This window comes from Pteropus alecto, unplaced genomic scaffold, assembly GCF_000325575.1.
Source record: "Pteropus alecto unplaced genomic scaffold, ASM32557v1 scaffold190, whole genome shotgun sequence".
Lineage (NCBI taxonomy): Eukaryota > Metazoa > Chordata > Mammalia > Chiroptera > Pteropodidae > Pteropus > Pteropus alecto.
The window spans coordinates 596573-616564 of record NW_006430462.1 but is presented as its reverse complement, the minus strand read 5'-3'; the positions used below and the strand labels follow the sequence as shown (position 1 = coordinate 616564).

Sequence of the window (19992 nt, the reverse complement as noted above, 5' to 3'; positions counted from 1 at the left end):
GACATTTTATAACCACTGACTGGTAATGATACCACCATCTTCCCAATTACCTTGAATCTAAATTCCTATCCCTCTACCTCCAAGCATCCACTGGAAAAAAAAAATCGTGTAGCGTTATGGACTCTTAACTACAATATTATTAAGTCATTGCCTCCTCTCTGGTCCCAGTGCAGGGTGCTGGCCCAAGCGTTCTTGCATTTTGCCTGGGTTCTTACCCATGCCTCCTTCTCTGTCTCTCTAATGTGCCAGGCTCCATGCTCCCGCCAGATCTCCTTCCTGGACAACCAAGCCATGCCCCTCCTTTGCTTCAAAGACTTCAGTCTTTGGGGCCTCAAGATCTTACAAAGTTCCAACTCCACGCATGAATTTTAGACCCTTCCCAGTTTTGACCCAATTTTCTCAACCTCTCCCTCAACGCAACCTTTCCTTTGACAAAGAACTGATGTGCCACTCACAGGTCACTGATGGGAAAGACAATCTGCTCTGTACTGTCCCCTCCCCAATAGGAAACATGTTTATTCCTGCCCCAAGTCTTCATACTGCCATCCTATCTTTCAAAGCCTACTTCACATACCATCTCCTACGTGAAGTCGGCCCTACTCCTCCAAGTTAGAACTGGCAATCCCATTTCTGTGCTCCTCAGCACACTGCTACTGTGCACATCAGCACGGCCCATCTGCCTCATAATCCTGTGTGTATGTCTATCTACTCTCCTGCAGGTTCCTTAAGGACTTACATGTGGCTTCCTTCCTCCTGTCTTTCCTTTCCCAACAGGATCAAGCACAGTCCCTTGCATACTGTAGTTAATAAATGCTTACCAAATTTAATTCAAATCAATTAAGTCAAAAGATATTTCCCTCCTCTTTGGTTTTGGTGCCATATCCTTTTTAGTGAATGACTTTTGAATAACAGAAAGAATGGCATTAGATCATAAATCTTAGCGGAGAATATTCATCTAATCCGATCTGTTACCCACTGGAAGGATTCATTTCAAGCTCAAGAGATGGTCACCAGAGCGTGACTTACTATCTGCGAGGCAGGACACACCTTCATTGGGCTGAACTAACATTCAAGCTCAAATGCTTGAACTAACATTCTTGTGTCAAACTGAAATCCTTCCCTCCCTAAAATGCCTACCCTCTGGAGCTATAGAGCATAAATTCCACCCCTTCATTAAGACAGGCCTTCCAATAGCTGGGGCCAATCAATCGTTCTGCCAAATACTGACCCAGCTCTTCAACCTTCCCATATGAGCCATGCTTTCTAGCTCTTTCTCATCTTTTCTACTCCTTCCCATCCCATCCTCACGACCAACCTCTGCATGTTTTCCTATCGGCGAAGACTCCTTGCAACAGGAGCCACGCTGAACATAATGTTTCGACCAAGCATGATCAAGGACTTCAAAAAAATGAATACCCTCCAATTCAGCACTCCAAACTGAACTATGGCCAAATAAGACTGAATTCACTTTGTTAACCACAAATCATAACGCTGTATCATATAGAGTCATTAAACAAAACGCTCAAATCTTTTAAAAATAGTGTTATGTCAGAACTCAATTTATGTGCATGGACAGTATCATAAACAGAATAATAATATTAAACAAAACAAAGAAGTGAATGAAGGCTCTGCAGGTTTTCTTGCAACATTTTACTGTTGATTTTTGAATCTTGGATTAATGTGTTCAACAGTTGAGCTGCTTTGCAGTTTTTTATCATCTTGAAATTCTGTAAGTGTGGATTCTATGTATTCAAGATCATCTCCAGCAGAGACCCAAACAAAGACCCTGGTGTATCTGAATGTACTCACCGGGCACACATGACTCCACCGGGTGGAAGATGTCTCGTGTGGAAGCGGCTTTCTCTGGTTTGCCTTGCAGAAGCTCTCTAATTAGGTCAGCTAGTCTGATGACATGAATTAAGGCCAACCAGGCTCCACAAATACAATAATTCAATTCAGGACCAACAGGACCTGACTCTCTAAGCAATAATACAATTTCAGTTCCCAAGTGAATATGGTAAGCAGAGAACTGGATTATCAGAGTCCTAAGGAAGAAGCCAAGGTGCTCGGAACCAAGTTTGGGTGAGGGCAGGGGGAGATATGGAATTCAGCCTCTTCAGAATGTGCAAAAGAGACTACAAAGATGCAGTGGTGCTCAGTGAGGCTTTCCAATAGAAAAGTGAAAGGATGAGCCAGCCACCCACCAGCCTTGTGTGCTCATAGGAAAAACATGCGAATGAAGAAATTTTAATGTAAAGCATTTTTTGTCTCTCTGTGAAGAATAACCAAAACCATATTTTAAAAAATTAAGCTATTAAAATTGGCTAAAAATTCTTAAAATTGATGGAAATATTAATTTTTAAATGTCCAACATGAGAACATATTTTGAGAGCGCTTTCATTTTCTTATCTTTCCTCTCTACTTAACCATGTATGGTCATTTAGAACTAAGGGTCAAGTATAACATAAATTAACTAGAAACATAAAATTATAAAATTTCATTTTTGTTTTAAAAAGCAAATTAATTTCAGCATGTTTACAAATAAATGCAGTTTTAAAATGGTGTCATTTTGGGTCTTTGTCCTCTTTCGTAACCCTCAAAAGGCTTTAAGCTCACAAGACAATCATGAGTAATTAATTTCTGGAAAAAAAAATCCTACGGTCTTCAATTACTCATATTTTAAAATAACACTTATTCCCCAATAAGGCTTATCAATGGAAATATTTCCAAGCAGTCTTATTTTAGGTCTGTGTTATGATGCCTACATGGTATGGAACAAAAATATAACACCATAGCTTTGTCTATAATCTTATGGGAACGAACTTGCACTTTCATAAGGCAGAAAGAGCCACGATCATCGTCTAGATTAGCATATGGCTTAAAGATCGTTGTATGATCTACAATAATATTAGGGTCTAACAAAGTCTAAATATTCTTGATTTTGACCCAAGTACATGCCATGGTGATAGCGCTAAAAAGATGCATTTCACTCACCCTCTCAGAAGTTTGAAAAGCATGCAACCCAGGGAGAACCAGTCGGCACTGCTGTCATATGCTGTCCCCTTCTGCAGCACTTCGGGAGCCATGTACCCATGGGTGCCACTAGGGAGAAGAAAGTATACATGCAGTTATCAGAACATGCCTACTTTATAAAATATTAACAGCTTATCAAGAGGTTCTGGCATCATTTGTTTAATGGCAACAGCTGTAAACAAGGGACAGGGAACAATGTGCTTCCATGATTCACCCAACACCCGATGAGGAAACAACCTTTTCGGTCTTAATTACTATAGGAATTAATATAAATAAATTACCATACGAAATAAATATGAAGAACAGTTCGTAGTCTAGGAGGTGAAATATGAATTTCACTACGGCTGTGAGAGATAAAGGTCTCCTGACGGATCGAGAGCTCTTATGAGGAGAGGTGTGGGATTGGGGGCAGCAGAGGAAAGAGGGATGATAAACAGGTGACTACTCGGTACTGTTGGACCCTGAAGGGGTGGGGATGTCCACTCCTGTGTGGCGTCACCCTTCCATGATGAGGACTTGCACATGCTAAGGTCTGGGCCACATCCTTGGTGGAGTCGGACAGAACTGGATTTTTAATTCAGGCCCCACAATGTGCCAGATATGTGACCTTGTTCAAGTTACTTAATTTCTCTGAACCTCAGTTTCTATGCCATAAAAAGTAGATAATTATACCCTACGACCCACGGGGTTTCTGTGAAGATAACATATTCAAAGGAGCTAGCCATGCATGCCTGGGATAGCTGATGCTCAACTCGTGACACAATGAGCACTGTGGCTGCCGGCACCGCCACCTAGCACACCGGTCATTTCCTTGACAATTTCCTGGGCTGCTAGTTCCAGGAGGTCAGAGATCCTTCTGGTCTTATTCACCGCTGCACTGTCAAAACCAAGCACACAGCTAATGATAAATGAATACTTGTATTTATTAGTTGACTTTATCTTCACGACTGTCATGTGAAGTAAATATCACTGTTATCTTCCTCTTTATAGAGAAGAAAATGAGGCTGGCACAAGTTGGAAGGAGGATTCAAACCCAAATCTGCTGGCTCAAAAGCCTTTGTTCTTAGCCACGACACACCTCCTTTACTTAAAAGTATAGTATTTCATCGTGCATTTAGTCTTTTTAAGTAGTGGCCTCACTATTATCATGTGAACATGGAAACCAACCTTCCCAACCCTACTCCTTTACGGATGCTGCTCAAATGCTGAGAATTAGAGCTGACGTGTGAATTACTGAAAAAGTGGGCTAGAAAATAAGAAAATAAATAACTTCATACCTGAAAGTTAATTCCATTGGAAGATTAACTCTTATGAACTCTTGGATTCATACGCAGTTGTGACTATACTAAACTGAAGAAATTAGCATACCAAATAGCTGTGGCATTAAAAATTCAAATGACTCTCTTAAAAATGTCTGATGAACTCCCTGGGAGAAGCTCCTACCACCACAGGCTCTGGCCTAATAACTGTAAAGTGCTGGCCAAATGCTAATGCTATTATCACCATATCCGAGATTCGGTAGAAAAAGAGAAATACGTTTACAGAAATGGTGCTGCTCACTATTAATATGTGATCAGAGCTTTCAAAGGCAATTCTGATTTAACACGGTTCCTCATAAAGCATTTCAATATGGAACCACTTTATTTCTAGGCCCACAAAAAGAAGGGCCTGTGGTTTATTTTCTGCATGGATGCCTGAATTGAGCCACCTGGTAGTTTCTTCAAGACCATTCAACACAGAGATGAGTGTTAGCTCAAGAGATACAATGAAATGAAATTTTAAAAGATTTGGTGTTAAGAATGACACATTTAAAATATATATATAAAGCAAAAGTTGTCTGCTTTTCCATAAACTACCCACCTGTCCATGCTTTCCATCCAGATAAACTGACACCAAAGAAACAGAAATGAAAACTCATACATATCCTATTCTGTGTCTGCAGAGCCCGGACATTCCTTTTTTTTTTAATTCTAAGTTCAGAGAAGTCCTTAAGCCAGTGTCAACATGCACTGATCAAGCATAGTCACTGCCAGACATAGTTCAGGGTCCACTGAGGATCAGGTGCTGGCTGAGGGTTGTGGTTTCAGGGAGGTTCTTCCCCACAGACATTCAGAGGACCGATATAATACTCAAATCTAACAACGCGACCTACGTTAAAAGCCTGAACTGCAGGTAGGTGATTTGGGAGCTGCCTTGGACAGTTCTATGTAGCTGCCTCTGCATTTGGCGCATAGGCTCTTTTCATTTATCCTTACCACAACTTTCAGACACTTATTATTACCTCTACTTTATAGAAGAATAGGTTGAGGGTCAAACAGGTAAAAGGACTGAAATAGGGTCACACAGCCAGCACAGATTCCGGTCTGCTGCCGGGGCCCCTATCTTTCCCACAGACCACCAGGTCCCTGTGCAGTTACACTGGGGGGTCTGTCCACACTCCCTGCAGACAGTGAAAAAAAAAAAAAAACCACACACATGGCTCTTATTTCCTCTCCCACAGCCCAGGATGTGGCTCTTCCCTGACCTGACATTATCACACTGAAAATTACCCCTGGCAAGAAAAATCTGGGGGACACACAACCGGATCAGGGTTTGAGCGAATAAATAAGTCGCATTAGATGGTGAACAGAGTTGATACACTACTCACACACTTGCATGTGGCTTCTTTTTGGAAAAATCACAGGCAAGACCAAGATCTGATATCCTAACGTGTCCATGTTCATCCAGGAGGATATTTGCGGGCTAAAGAGAAAGAGAAGTTGATCTTTGAGAGACCTCAAAACATCACAGGGACTTTGAGAACTGCTACAACCATAGGCACTTGATATCTTATTATTTTCTCATAGTTTCTTCCTAAACATGAATTCTAGCTTTATATCATCACAACCAAGTAAGGCACGATACAGAGAATAACAGTTTTTTTTTAGGAAAGTGGTAATGATAGAAGCGAAGGACTCAACTCCTTAAAAATAAAACACAGGGCAGGTAACAGGGGAGGGCTGTGACTACAATTCGTCAGAGTTAAAAAGCATCTTTCTCTCACTGCATTCGAGCCCGAATAGCGTGTCCCTCGACAAAGGGAGTGAGTCCACTGGCTTTGTGGCTTCTGTGAACTGTAAGGACTTCTGAGAATGAGGACCGGAACAGAAAGGAATCTTGCAAGAATGTACCAACATTTACCTAAGAAATCAAAATATTCCACAGTGCCATACCAGTCCCGATCAATGTCATTTCTGTTTACTGGTACATAATCAACATAGGGCCCTACCGAATGACCAAATACGATTTTGACCACAACTCTGATGAAATGTACCCATTAAGATTAGATTTAGTCAGCATAATCATGGAAAACAAAGCTCCTCTCCCTAATATACATTGAATTACAGTCATTTTAATATTTTTCTGCTGGAGATCAACTATTGTTTTGCTTGAAATAAAAATGGCATGCTATTATAAAACTGAAACATGAATAAACATGAGTGATTAGAATTAAGTTGGAATGGAAATTAAATAATACCAGTGCCTACTAAATAGCTTAGAAGACAAAACTACAGCATAAAGACGATTAGAAACTGGTTATAGATTTAAATTAAAGTCTATTATAATAGCACTTCATGGGCCTTCAGCATGTATATTATTCTTTTGCAAAACCCACATGAGGAAATAAAATGTCATGTGTCAACCAGTGTCTAATTATTTCTAATTCAATGAAAATACATTTTTCCTCTTTATGATCATATGAAAATTGAGGGAATAATTCTTTAACCTTGAAAAAAAGCTTTAAAATTTACAAAGTATTTTGTGAAAAAAATTACATGCTCAAAAGTAAAATATTTTAGATTCTTAGAAGGTAACCTTCAAAAGCGAATCAGGACTTATTCGCTCCTTGGAGAAAAGAACGTAATCTGTATATTTCAGTTGGTTTCCTTGGGTTCATTCAAGAAGGTATTTGAGATAGGAGACAAACACATTCTCTTAAGAGTCTTCTCATGCTACTGAGATATTGTCGGTCCTATCATTTTTCTTTTCATTATTATTTACCTATTTATATATTTGCATCATCATTTCTATAATTTATCATTGTCCCTTTTACCCCTATCCCCATCTTCAAACTGTTGGCTAGATCGGTGTCACCAAGCCGTACTGAGCAAACTCCAAACTCCTTCATTAATGCAGAACCCAGGACTAAGCATCATGGTCTGGAACGGGAAAACTCAGAACTGACTTATTGTTTCAAGTCCAGTGAGATTTTATTTATTCACTTACTTATTTAATCCCCCCCTCTTCCCTTTGGCAACCATCAAGTTGTTCTCTGTACTCATCTATGGGTCTGTTTCTGTTTTGTTTTGTTTATTCACTTGGGTTTTTTTTTAGATTCCACACATAAGTGAAATCCTACTGTATTTGTCTTTCTCTGTCTGGTTATTTCACTTAGCATAATAGCCTCTAGGTCCATCAATGTTGTTGCAAATGGCCAGATTTTATTCTTTTTTTAAATCTGTTTTTTATTTACTATTTATTTTTTATTTACTTGCTTCCAAAGTCCAATGAGATTTTAAAGAGAGTAACAGGAGCCCAAGCACAGTAGTCCGAGGTTCTGTCGTTCGGGGATCTAAAAATATTTCTGTGATTTTTAAGGTGATCGTGGAACAACATAAAGCTCGGACGGTGGCCTCTGGGGGATGCTCTGCAGGCTGATCGGCAACTCAACCCAGACGTAATCGGCCATGCCCCAGATGAGCTACGACTCAGCCGTTCTGCGGCCTGGTTCACCAGTGAGTAAGCCCTATGAGACAACGTTCTTTGATTGTTATCTCTGTACATCTCCAAGTCTAATACAGAGCCATGACCAAATCGGTCGCGTGGTGAACGGTAACTGAGTTACAATTAGTTGTAAAATGGGCAACACCAAAAACTTCCTACTCTGCTTTTCATGAATTAATCGATTAAAAATTTTTTAATCAGTGCGCGTGCTGCACCAGGCACTATAGCAGGCACCCAAGTGACACTGACAAGGACGGACATGAGTTCCTAGCACAGAGTTTAGAGTCTAGAAGAGACTGCCATTACACAGATGACAACTTCATCAGCCCCGAGGTGAGGAAAATGACAGGTATGATGAAAGAAAAAGGAATGAGCGTCTGGAGGGCCATGACCACACCACCTACTGCGCAGGTGCAGTAAACACCGAGTCTGTCAAACAGCCTTACCTTCAAATCTCTGTAAACAACAAACCGACTGTGCATGTGTTCCAGCCCCAGGATTATTTCGGTGGCGTAGAACCGCATCTCCTTCTCAGAAAACACCCCGTGTTGTGAAAGATGATAGTGCAAATCACCCCCTGGAATCAGAGATGCAGAATTTAAAGGACAAAAATTACTGTCATCCTAAATTTTAGAACATAGTAGAAAAATGTAAACTATGCTTCTGCTTCGTGTATATGCCTATCTTTGATTTCTTCAGTTTGACAAAACATTTTAAAAATTAAAGAGAAAATTTAAACGCTGAGAAGGCTTAAATGCAGTGATGGCAGGGACAATATAAGACAAAATTTTCAAGTTGGTAGCACAGCTCCCAGATACACCATCACAAGGCGGGATTGGCTCATCTGCTTGATTACTTAAATCCTGTCTAATAACTGAATCAATTCTATGTAGAGATCCAGTAGATGGCTTAGCAACTAACTCTGTGAACAATAAATAGATAAATAAGCTGGTCAGATAGATATTTGATAAAGCAAATACAGTAAAAATTTTTTATACTTATTCTATTACGATTGATGTATATTATTAGTTTCAAGTGTAGATATAGTGATTAGACATTTATATAACGAACGATCACCCTGATAAGTCTAGGTACTGATCTAGCACCACACACAGTTATTACAATATTACTGACTATATTCCCTATGCTGTTTTACACCCCCGTGATGATTTTCCAAACTTCAAATTTGTACGTCTCGATCCTTTCACCTAGCTCCCAACCTCTCTCCCATCTGGCAGCCATCAGTTTGTTCTCTGTATATATGAGTTTGTTTCTGTTTTGTTTGTTCACTTATTTTGTTTTTTTAGAATCCATATATAAGTAAAATCATACAGTATTTGTCTTTCTTTGTCTCATTTCACTTAGCATAATACCTTCTAGGTCCATCTATATTGTTATAAATGGTAAGATTTCATTCTTTCTTACAGCTGAGTAACATTCCATTGTATATATGTACCATTCATCTAATGGATCCTTATCCATTCATCTATCAATGGACACTTAGGTTGCTTCCATATCTTGACTTATTAGAAATACATAAGGTAAAATTTTAACTGGTAAAATTCAGGTAGTAGGTATTTGGGTGTCCCCAGAAAATTCTTTCAACTTTGCTATATGTTTGAAATTTTTCATAACAAAATGTTGGAAAAAGCAAAATAATCACATGTTCTAAAAGATGCCACCAACAAGGTCAAGGAATGTTTTTATAAAACTATAAGGAAAAGCTTCTATTGATCTATAGAAGTTACTGTGTGTCCAACTTTATTGCCTTGGCTTTTACAAGCATCTTCCCTTTCCCACACATGTGTTCCTGATAACCACTACCAGGTCAAGATGTAAGAGATCCCCAGCATCCCAGAAGGCCCTCCCATGCCGTTCCTAGCTCCTGGTTGGGCAAAGGGGACTCTGTTCTGACCTCTCTCACCATTGATTAGTTTTGCCTGTTCTGACGATCACATAAACAGAATTGTATAGGATGTATGCTGCTGTGTCTCGCTTCTTCTGCTCATTATTATGCCTGTGAAATTCCTTCATGTTGTTGGACAGATCTGGTCTTAAATCAAACTCTCAAAACATAATAACATTTCCAAGAACTTAAACTTTTTTTCTAGCTAAAACTTTTTCAGTATTCTCAGGGTCATCATAGTTTAAAAGATCAGGTACAGTAGATCTGGGCTAAAGGTACAGAAAATTGGGCTAAAATCTTCCAAGTTAGTTTATAAATACATTTCTATCTTTAAGCTATATTCTTTTTTTTTCTTTTCTTTTTTTTTTTTTTTAACATTTTAAGCTATATTCTTATGAGACATTTCATTCCTAAAAGTTGAGGGTCAGGAAACAAGCTAATTAAAGATCTAGGCCAGCTGCATTCCAGAAAGTCAAGTTTCACTCTTAAGTATTTTTGAAGATCTTTTCTAGAAAATGCAACTTCCTGGGGAAGGACTGGGAGGGCCAGAGGAAACCACAGTCAACATTTTAAATGAATTTTAACTAAAACTTGAAGAATAAAAGGTTTCCTTAAGCTTCAGGGGGAAACTAATTATCTGAAAGACTCAAACTGCCTGCCAGCCTAGATCAATGCATGATAAGATTTAACACCATGGCACGGTTTTTCAGTGTAGTCAGGCTTCCCAGGCTTTGCTTACCATTCATCAGATCCAAAATGAAGCAGAGTTTATCTGGAGTATGAAAGGCATAGGTCATACAGACAATGAAAGGACAATCCTAGAGTGAAAAAAAAAAAAAAGAAAGAAAACATTTATAAGAAAAGCAAAAGCTTTCCTGGAAAGCATATCTACTTCTACCACCAAACATCAGCTATAGATTTTTAAATCCATGCCCTGTGCATTGAGCACAGACGCCTACGTGGTAATTCTAACAGTCACACTAAAACAGATCTGGTTACATGATAAAATGTATAGAGACACAATATTACGAATCAGAGCAGATGAACTCAAAGGTCCTCTCTCACTCAGATTCAATCATGGCTCCTCTATCAACATCTTTTTCAAAAGACTCAGATTCTACATAAAAATGTTACTGTCTTACTAGTCCTTTTGATAGTCTACATTTTGGTTCTGGCAGGTCAAATATCCATTTCAATCTCTGATTCTGAAGTTGGAAGAACCAAGGTGGGGAGGAGGGCTGGGGGGATAAATGTTATCTGTATTATTGCCGTGAAACAGTGGGAATAAAAGTGGCATTAAATTAGTTTTTGAAAGTGGAAAAATACACCAGGGTCAAGGTCTGAATAACTCAGTTGTAATGATGTCAATTTCCCCCAAATTAATCTATAGAGTCCATGTAATAATCTTGATTAAAATGAAAACTGACAAGCAGATTCTAAATTTATATGGAAACACAGACAGCCAAAGAAGTTCAAATACCCTTGAAAAATATCAAAGCTAGAAAACTCAGAGTGCCAGATATCAAGACTTATTATAAAGCAACAGTAATTCAGACAGTGTGGTATTAACCCAAGGACAGCCAATGAGCAGGACGGAGAATTCTGAAATAGACCCACACATAAACGGACAATTGATTTGCGATGAGTGACACAAAAGGGGAGGGAGAAAGGCTGGCTGTCAAGTCAGTGGTGCTGGAGCAACTGTATAGCTTACAATAAAATATGAGCATTCTCCCTACCTCACACCACACACTAAAGTCCACTCCAGGTAGATATTGATCTAAAGGTAAAACAATAAAGCTTCTAGAAGAAAACAAAAGAGAATATCTTCATGATCTTAAGGTAAGCAAAAGTTTCTTCAACAGGCCACAAAAAGCACTAACAATAAAAACATTGATAAACTGGACTAAAATAAAACTAAGAACTTCTGTTCCTTAGAAGGCAAGCAGCAGAATGGAAAAAGATATTTGCAATAATAAACACACAAAGGACTCTTAGTTAAAATATATAAAGAACTCTTATAAATCAACAAAGAAAAAGGCAAGCAACTCAACAGAAAAATGGCATATCATAATAACAATAATTAAATGGGCATTTCACATAAGAAAGAGACTATTGAATGGCCCAAGAGGCTATCTCAAATGGCCAAAAGCCTATGGACAGATACTGGACCTCAGCTGTCCCCAAAGAAATGCAAATTCAAAATCACAACATGCTATCACTAACACTCACGAGAATTGGCTAAAATTAAAAATACTGACAATACCAAGTGTTGGAAAGGTATGGAGTAAATGTGGCTTCCATACGTGGCTGCTGGGAATGTACTGTGGTACGACCACTTTCACAAGCTCTTGGGTGGTTATCCACTAGACTGAGCACCGCCTGCAAACTCTGTGACATAGCATCTCCACTTTGGGGTATACGCCTCACAGGCATCTGTACTTATGTGCACCCTGAGGACTGCATAAGAATGTTACTCACAGCACTATTCAAAATTGCCCAAACCAGGAAATAACCCAAATGTCTACCAACAGTAGAATGGATACCTAAATTGCAGTATATTCATGTAATGGAATACTTGAAAACAAGAGCCAACGAATTTTTTTCACAAAGAGCTAGATAGTAAACAACTTAGGCTTTGCAAACCCCATACAGTCTCTGCCATATATTCTTTGCTTATCTGCTTTATAATCCTTTAAAAATGTCAAAGCCACTTTTAATTCCTGGGCTGTACCAAAAAAAGGCCACAAGCCAGATTTGGTCCACAGGCTATATATAGGTCACCGAACCCTGAATTTAGCTATAGAGTACACTATGGCCGTGTGCAATGATACAGATGAATCTCACAGGCAACACTGAATGAGAGGAGCCAGAAACAAAAGAATACATTTATAAAAAAGTTCAAACACAGGCAAAGCTAAATTATGGTGTTAGAAATCTGAGTAGTGGTTAGCCTGGGCGTGGAGTAAGTGACTGAAAGGGGCACAAAGAGGCTTCTGGAATACTGGTAACTTTCTATCTTGTGATCTGAGTGCGAGGTACACGCATGTGTTCCCTGTGAAAATTCATCTGTGCTGTTCTAGTTTTCCTTAGCGTTCTGCTGGGATGGAATTAGTCCACTGATTTCAAGATTTATTTTGCTTTAAATAGGTAAAACAAGGTGCTACCCTTTTCCTATTAAAAGCCGTATGTCTTTCTGGGGGTGGTGGGGGCAGCGGGTACTGTCCCACTCAGAACCCACCTACGTTTCGCCAGACTTTTCCAATAGCCTGCTGAAGATGGCTCATTCTGCCCCTTCCTAACTAGAGTTCCCCACATACTCTGGCTCTTGATCTAATAAGCTGTTCATCTGTAGAGCAGAGAAGTAGGTGGACCCAGAAATTAGTACAGCCAGGCCTTTCCTAGCTTGAGACAGCAACCTCACTCACTTCACCAAGGGGACAAGTAGACCCTGCCAAGGGGTATTACTGAATGTGATGGTACATGATCCTTCTAATCATAGCCCCGAGAAAACACCAAAAGCTTAAAGTATACTTAAGATATTACATTATTAAAGTGGGGTGTGAATTGTAGCTTTAGAATCATAGGCTGAGTAGAGAGGGCTCTTTAAAAAAAAATCACCTGATCCAACTTCTTTATTTTAAAGACAAGGAAACTAAGGACCCCCAAAAGGGAAACGACTTGCCTGAGGTCACTAAGAAATTTGGTAGCCAGCCAAAATTCAAACCCCAAGCCTCCTGACCCTCTCCAGAGTTCTCCCCTCTCTGTTATGCTACTTCTAAAAGTAAAGCTTCCACAGCAGTCTAAAATAAAACCATGGTTAAAGGGACATCTTTGGGTTCCTTCTACAGAACTTACTAACTGCAATCCCTCACCTTTCAGATAGATGCTGAGCAGATACCATACAGAGTCACGTGTGGAGTCTGAGATACAAAGAATCGAACACTGACCAATATGAACAAATAGGCACCAATTTAACGAATGGTGTTGATATAGTTCCAAAGATAGTTACGGTTCGGACATTCTGCTTAGAGTACAAATTAAGGTAAATAAGGATTAGAGAATTTTTAGATGTAGATCCTTAAATAAAGCTCACCAGCAACGAACTATCTCTGATTTCATATAGGGATTGAGCAAAAGAGCTTGCATTTTGCAGGAAGTCTATATATAACTGTGATAAAATAGACCATGAGGTATTTCTTTAAGAAATTTCTCTATATAAATGTCTAAACACTATGTTGAACATCTGAAACTAACACTGAATGTCAACCAAAATTGAAAAATAAAAATAAATTTAAAATAAAAATCAGTAAAAAATAAAACTTGTTCTCATGTACAGTGAGGAAGGCCAGGGAAATCAAAGCCTGTCTCAGCTATTTTTCTATTTATATTTTCCTCCTGCCTGCTTGTAAATAAAGCTAGGATTTGTGATGCTAAAAATACAAGAAAACTAAATTTCTCTACATTGCAGTCAGAGCAACTGAGAAACTTACCATGTTATCTTCCTACTTAACATACTTCATTTCTAACTGCTGTAAGACTTTTTGAAATCCTCTATATTAGCCCAGAAAGCCCTTTATGATCTGGTCTGGTCGGGTCTGGTCTAGCCTCTGTCTGTTTCTCTGTCTCCAGTTTCGTCTTGTGCTACTCACTCCATCACATCAGACCCCAGCTATGCAGCCTTCTCTGAAGTCCCCAAACCCTCTGTGCTCAGGACCAGAAACGCAGCAGCGCCTACTCTGACTGCAGAGGAGCATTCGCCGACAACACCTCCACCCTGGGAAGTGCTTTCTGAGCACTGTGTTCCTGTCTTTCATAATGCTTGCCACATGTTCCAATTACCTATACATTTCCGAGATTATTTGAATACTATCACCTTCTCTCATTCTTCTCTCATTCTCTATAAGAGCAAGGAGCAAAGTCAAGGTTTGGGACCCCCATCTAGGTTGTGCCTGGCACAACCTAGGCCCTCAAATATGGTTCAAGGAATGAATAAATAATACATCTGATGAATACTAAAGAACTTATTTAATGAAGGTGCCAACTGCTGCTCCCAGCTATGGACACACTTGTCCTGGATCCCAAACAGGCAGATCTCTCTTGTTACTACCCAAGAATTATAGAATTAAACTGGGAATGGTACTGCTTACTGTTTCTTTGTGGGGTAGGGGGTGGGAATACTCAGTTTGAAATTAAAAGAAAAAAATAATACTCTGGAAAAAAACTATGTTAAGTGACTGAAGTTCAGTTTCATATCAATGCCCAGAGAAATGTTTATACAAGCTGATCTAAAGTCTACCCTAATGAGCCAATTTTAAACTAAAGATTACTAAAAACCTGTAAACGGTAGCCTCTGATTAACAACAACAATTCCAAATAACTTTACTACAACTCCTTTGGTTAAATTATGTTCTAATAAGTAAAAAATAATAAAGTTTTGATATTTGAATGAAAATTAGTTCAAAGCAATAGCCCAATATAACTCAATTTTTTTTTATTTTTTCCCTTAGGGGTAGGTAGACCACTCAGGAACCACACAACTATTTAGCCACATCCTCCTTCATCTGAATAAAATAAAAACAAAAACACTATATGAAAATTGTACATAATATTTTTCCAACAAGAATTGTTTTCCATAGGCTTTCTTGAGAACAAATATCCAAGGCTTTGAGATAACTCATTAAAAATTAATATTTTAATAACCACTGAAACTCTGCAGGAAGCGCACATCCACATTAGAAATTTAAGACAAAGACATTTCCGGTAGAAATTAGGAGCCAATGCCGCTCGCACTTATCCCAGTACAGTGAGCAGGCTGTTCAGTTTCCATTCCAATCAGCTGAAAACTTGGTCACATACACAGGGTAATAACTCTTATTTGAAATGCTTAATGTCCATATGTTGGGAAGCAGAGGCTCATAATTAGAAATTATTTATACCTGTGGCATTTTCATGTGTTATAGTTGAGCTAAATTACGATCTTTTGCTTCAATAACAGAAGCTCTTCTAGAATAAGCAAAACTCATGCTAGAATAATATTAACCACAATGCAATAAAAATAACATGATAAACAAAAAACATGGAACCCAAACAGAGATGATGAGAAAGGAGCACTGGCAGAGTCCCAGGGAGACCAGAGGCTTCAGGTAAGGAAATTAACCTGAGTCTCTGGTTCCTTGCTTACTAGACAAAAGGGATTCTTTGGTTCATCATTAAAATTTGATTCCTTCACATCCTTTGGGTGAAGATGACCTTATTTCGAACCCAGCCATGGTATCTGGAGGCCCCCCACATGTCTCAGTGTGTATAGACTTCCTGGCTTGATGTTTAACGTGGAATTCACATGTGAACTACACAGCACGATTCATGCTCACTACAACCCTTTCCTTCTAGACTTCGACTCCCTGACCTCAAACACCGGATGTGACAGGCCTATTGGGGCACACAGGCATGCCTAAGTTTCTGGGACGGTGAGTTTTCCTCGATGTGTCTTTATATACATCTGTCCAAATAAATAAAAGCCAAGGCTTTGATCCTGAGTAATATCGTTAACAGATAAGAAGTCAGAATGGGCCGCTGTTTTGCAAGTAAAGAAGACACACTGTCAAAGTCTGTTTTCACACACGTTAAACTAAACATGCTAGCTTGACGTACAAATAAAATGTCCAATGGGCAGAGACATAGCCCTGGAAATGGATATAGCCAAAATCCACAGCAAATAAAAAGTAGAAAGTGCTGAGAAGATAAAGTCACCTTGAAAGGAAACATTGATTGGGGACAAGCCCACAGGGACAATTCAGAGTTGAATCAGCCAGAGTTGCTTCCTCTCTATTTGTTTATGAAGGACAGGCGTGACTTTCTCTTACTTTTCCTCTCTGGGTTAGTCCTCAGTCATGCAGTCCATTCTGAACTATACTCTAGTGATTTTTGTTGTCGTGATTATTTTCCTGCCTGCTCACCAACATCCCTCAAAGAAGGAAATCACAAACAAGCACTAAAGGGAGAAGTCACGGGTGTTCGTAGCGATGGCTGCTCGTACTTTTTTAACTCCTGAATTAAACAGAGATAATATTTGAATTGTCCACTATTTAAACTAACTCGGTACTGCTATTTCCTGCTATAAATTCTAACCCACCCAAGAACCACTAGCCCCATAATTCACCAGAAAAAAATGCCTGCATTTTAAATACATTGTCCAACTGTCTTGATATAAAACAAATACCAAAAAGAAAAAAGCAATGCTCGAAATTGAATACTTACTCCTGTACTCACAAGCGACAACATAATCCTTTCATTTAAGGCTAACGTTTCCCCTTGTTTCATTTTGATCCTCTTCTTATCTAAGCATTTCATTGCATACCTGGAAACATAAATATTGTTGAAAAATTGACACTCAAAATAGACCTACTCTGATTTAAACCATACACATCATACTGGGGAAAGTTTCTAAAGATTTGGGCAGTATTTAATGAAGCAAAATGGTACCTAAGTGCCATGCATAAAAAAAAAAAAAAATCTTTATTTTGCTTATATTAAGAAAAAAAGTCGGCACTCCCCTCCAGGAGGTAGAGTATCAGTCCCCCACTCTGGGCTATGCACAGTGACTTCCTTCCACAGAGCACACCACAGAGGAGAAGGGGGAGAGGAAATCCACATCAGAGCAGCCTGACAAACACAACCTCGGCCAAGTGATCAAGGTTAACATCAACAGTGATATCACTTTATTACTAACAAGTACCCTTGATATGATGTGGTGAGAATGGCATTTTACCTTGGGAGTCTTCCTTCTGAAAGCCCACCACCCCAATCTAACTATGAGAAAAGCATGAGACAAACCTAAATTGAAAGACACTCTACTATATGTCAGTTTGTGAGAGTCAGGTGAAATAATAAATGTATATGAAGAAACAAATTGATATTATTTACCTCTACAACATCATGCGACAGACTAAGATATTCTAAATACTTCAACAAGCTTCAATGATGAAAATAAAATTAACGATTTGGTAAAATGTAACAAGCGACAAGTAAAGTATCTCATTTAGGATGAAATGGTGTACTGAGCAAGTACGAATGGGAAAGAATGACTCTGTTCCTATGATGTGTTACCTTATTTAATTCTCACAAATTAGGTGCTTTTATTATCCCTGCTTTACAGACTAGGATGTGGAGGCTCAGACAGGCACAAACTTTGCTCAAGCCAGAAACTGCAGACGCTGAATCTGACCTAGCCAAATGACACCAGGACCTGCACTCCTAATCACTAGGCTCTCCTGTCTCAGCACCAGGCCAGACTTCAGACACCTGGGTGTTAGGTATTGGGTTCAGCCCACACAGGGTCCCAAAGCAAAATGAAGAGCAATGGGAACAAATTAGTGAAGGTAAATTTTAGCTGCCAAATAATAAAAAACATGCCAACTATTGGACCTGCCTGAAATCAGAAAGGACTGCTTGGCAAAGCTGTCAGTGCCCAGTCCCAGGATGCAGCCAGGAAGAGGCTGAGTGACAATCTGTAGGCAATGCTGGGGCAGCAATAGGAGACGGGCACTGAATTAGGTGACCTCGATTACTCCTAACACTGACTCAATGATTTCATAAACCATCTTCACAGATTATTCCACCTTGCCCACTGTTCTAACATGTCTACCACCTGACCAAACTTATAGGTCTAGGTCTATCGAATCATACTCTTCCATTCTCTTTGGCTTTCAGAAATATTTTCACTTAAAGTGCTTCTATATTAACAAAAACTTTTCCATACTTAAGAACTCTACCATATACTTTCTGGAAGACCCTTACACCTGGCTCATGTGCACTTAATTGCCTCCTATCAGTCTCTTGTGAGATAAGTGACTGAAATGGGTGATGAAAACCCACAATCTTGATCTTTATAGCATCCATTCTCTTCATTAGCACTACTCATCTGCAGAACCGATGTCTCCTGGAATGCTACGTCACCCAAAACTACATATGCTAAATCTTCACTATTTAAAAGAGAATGTCTATTTCTGAGGTGTATTACTTCAGGAGTGAGATCATGGGCTTTCATAAATCTATGCAGGGGCTTTCTCTGGGTACAAGCATAAAATCCTCTTAATATTCCCAGCAAAATGTATGAGCATAGGAAGCTTACATTTTTCCAGTGTCTGCTTTCCTGCAACCATATACTTCACCAAAGCCGCCTCGTCCAATGATCCTATGTACGCTGAAATCATTCATGGTCAACTATAAATTCAAAATACAAAATAGAAACATATAATTGCATAAAAATTATGTTGTAAAGATTTTCCCCATGCAAAACGTAGAGAAGAATTTGATGTAGGATCTGCCTTTTCCATGACTGATCCCTCAAACTGAAAGATGAGATGCACAAGGTGGCAACATTTTCTAGAACCTCCTCCTGCCCCACCCACAAAATGCACAAAATGGAGGCAAATAAGAAGATAACAGAGTGGGGGACAAGTTAGATTGTTTTCCAATCTCATAAATCCTAGATTATTAAGCTGCATCCCTTGAAGACAAGTGATTGTAAAATTTCTAGTCAAAATGAAAAGTAACTTCAGCTACTCTGAAGCCTAAAGTTTGGGAACTCAGCAACTCCAGGAACTATCATGGTAGAAAAAATTAAGTCTACGTCAAGGGTATCTGTGTTTTCATAAGAGTGGGCCATATGATCAGAAAACCCAACAGATGCTGGCCATGTGAATTTTTTATCGATAACATCAGTGAATAGAGAGGACTCATGCCAGGCATGTGAGCATGAAACAAGACTAAGTGTGCGCAAAGTATATAAAGAGGCTTTATTCATAAGCACTTTCCTTTTGTCAATAATATCTCAGCAACACCCTGCTTCAAACAGAGTTTGAATAGCATCAGACAGTGCGAAGGCAGATAGACAATCCTACGATTATAGCAAAAGGCCGCTGGACAATAGTGAATGCTACTAGTTTACATATCCTAGCAAATTAAGGGTCAGATTCTTGAAGGTTTCCCCAAACAACCCTTAAAACATCATGCCCTCAGCCAGGTAGGAGCATTTTGCCCACAGGCTTATGTTTGATGCTTAGGGGACATAGGACATGAGGACACCGGGTTGGCTGAAGGAGCATAAGCAGAAGGAAGGGCCACAGCAGATAAAAGGGATTTTAAAAAATGTATATTATTGCCTCTTGCTTATAAATCCTGCCAGAAAATGTGATGGAAATTGGGGGTTAAAACAGAACAGAACAGAAGAGAACAGAACAGAACAAAACAAAGCAAAACCAACTCTTCTTCCAATGGTACCATTC

General features: G+C 39.2%; 1 protein-coding gene across 2 annotated transcripts in view; it reads right to left on the bottom strand.

Annotated features, from left to right (window-relative positions):
• Positions 1-19992, bottom strand: part of GRK3 (G protein-coupled receptor kinase 3) — a 95935-nt gene that overhangs the window by 27900 nt on the left and 48043 nt on the right. For both annotated transcript variants that reach the window (XM_025047313.1, XM_025047314.1), the window contains 6 exons: positions 18837-18928; positions 16964-17063; positions 10443-10521; positions 8244-8374; positions 5681-5775; positions 2995-3102 (listed from right to left, as the gene is read on the bottom strand). In XM_025047313.1, the coding sequence (XP_024903081.1) occupies positions 2995-3102; positions 5681-5775; positions 8244-8374; positions 10443-10521; positions 16964-17063; positions 18837-18928 (605 nt within the window). The remainder of the gene's footprint in view (positions 1-2994; positions 3103-5680; positions 5776-8243; positions 8375-10442; positions 10522-16963; positions 17064-18836; positions 18929-19992) is intronic.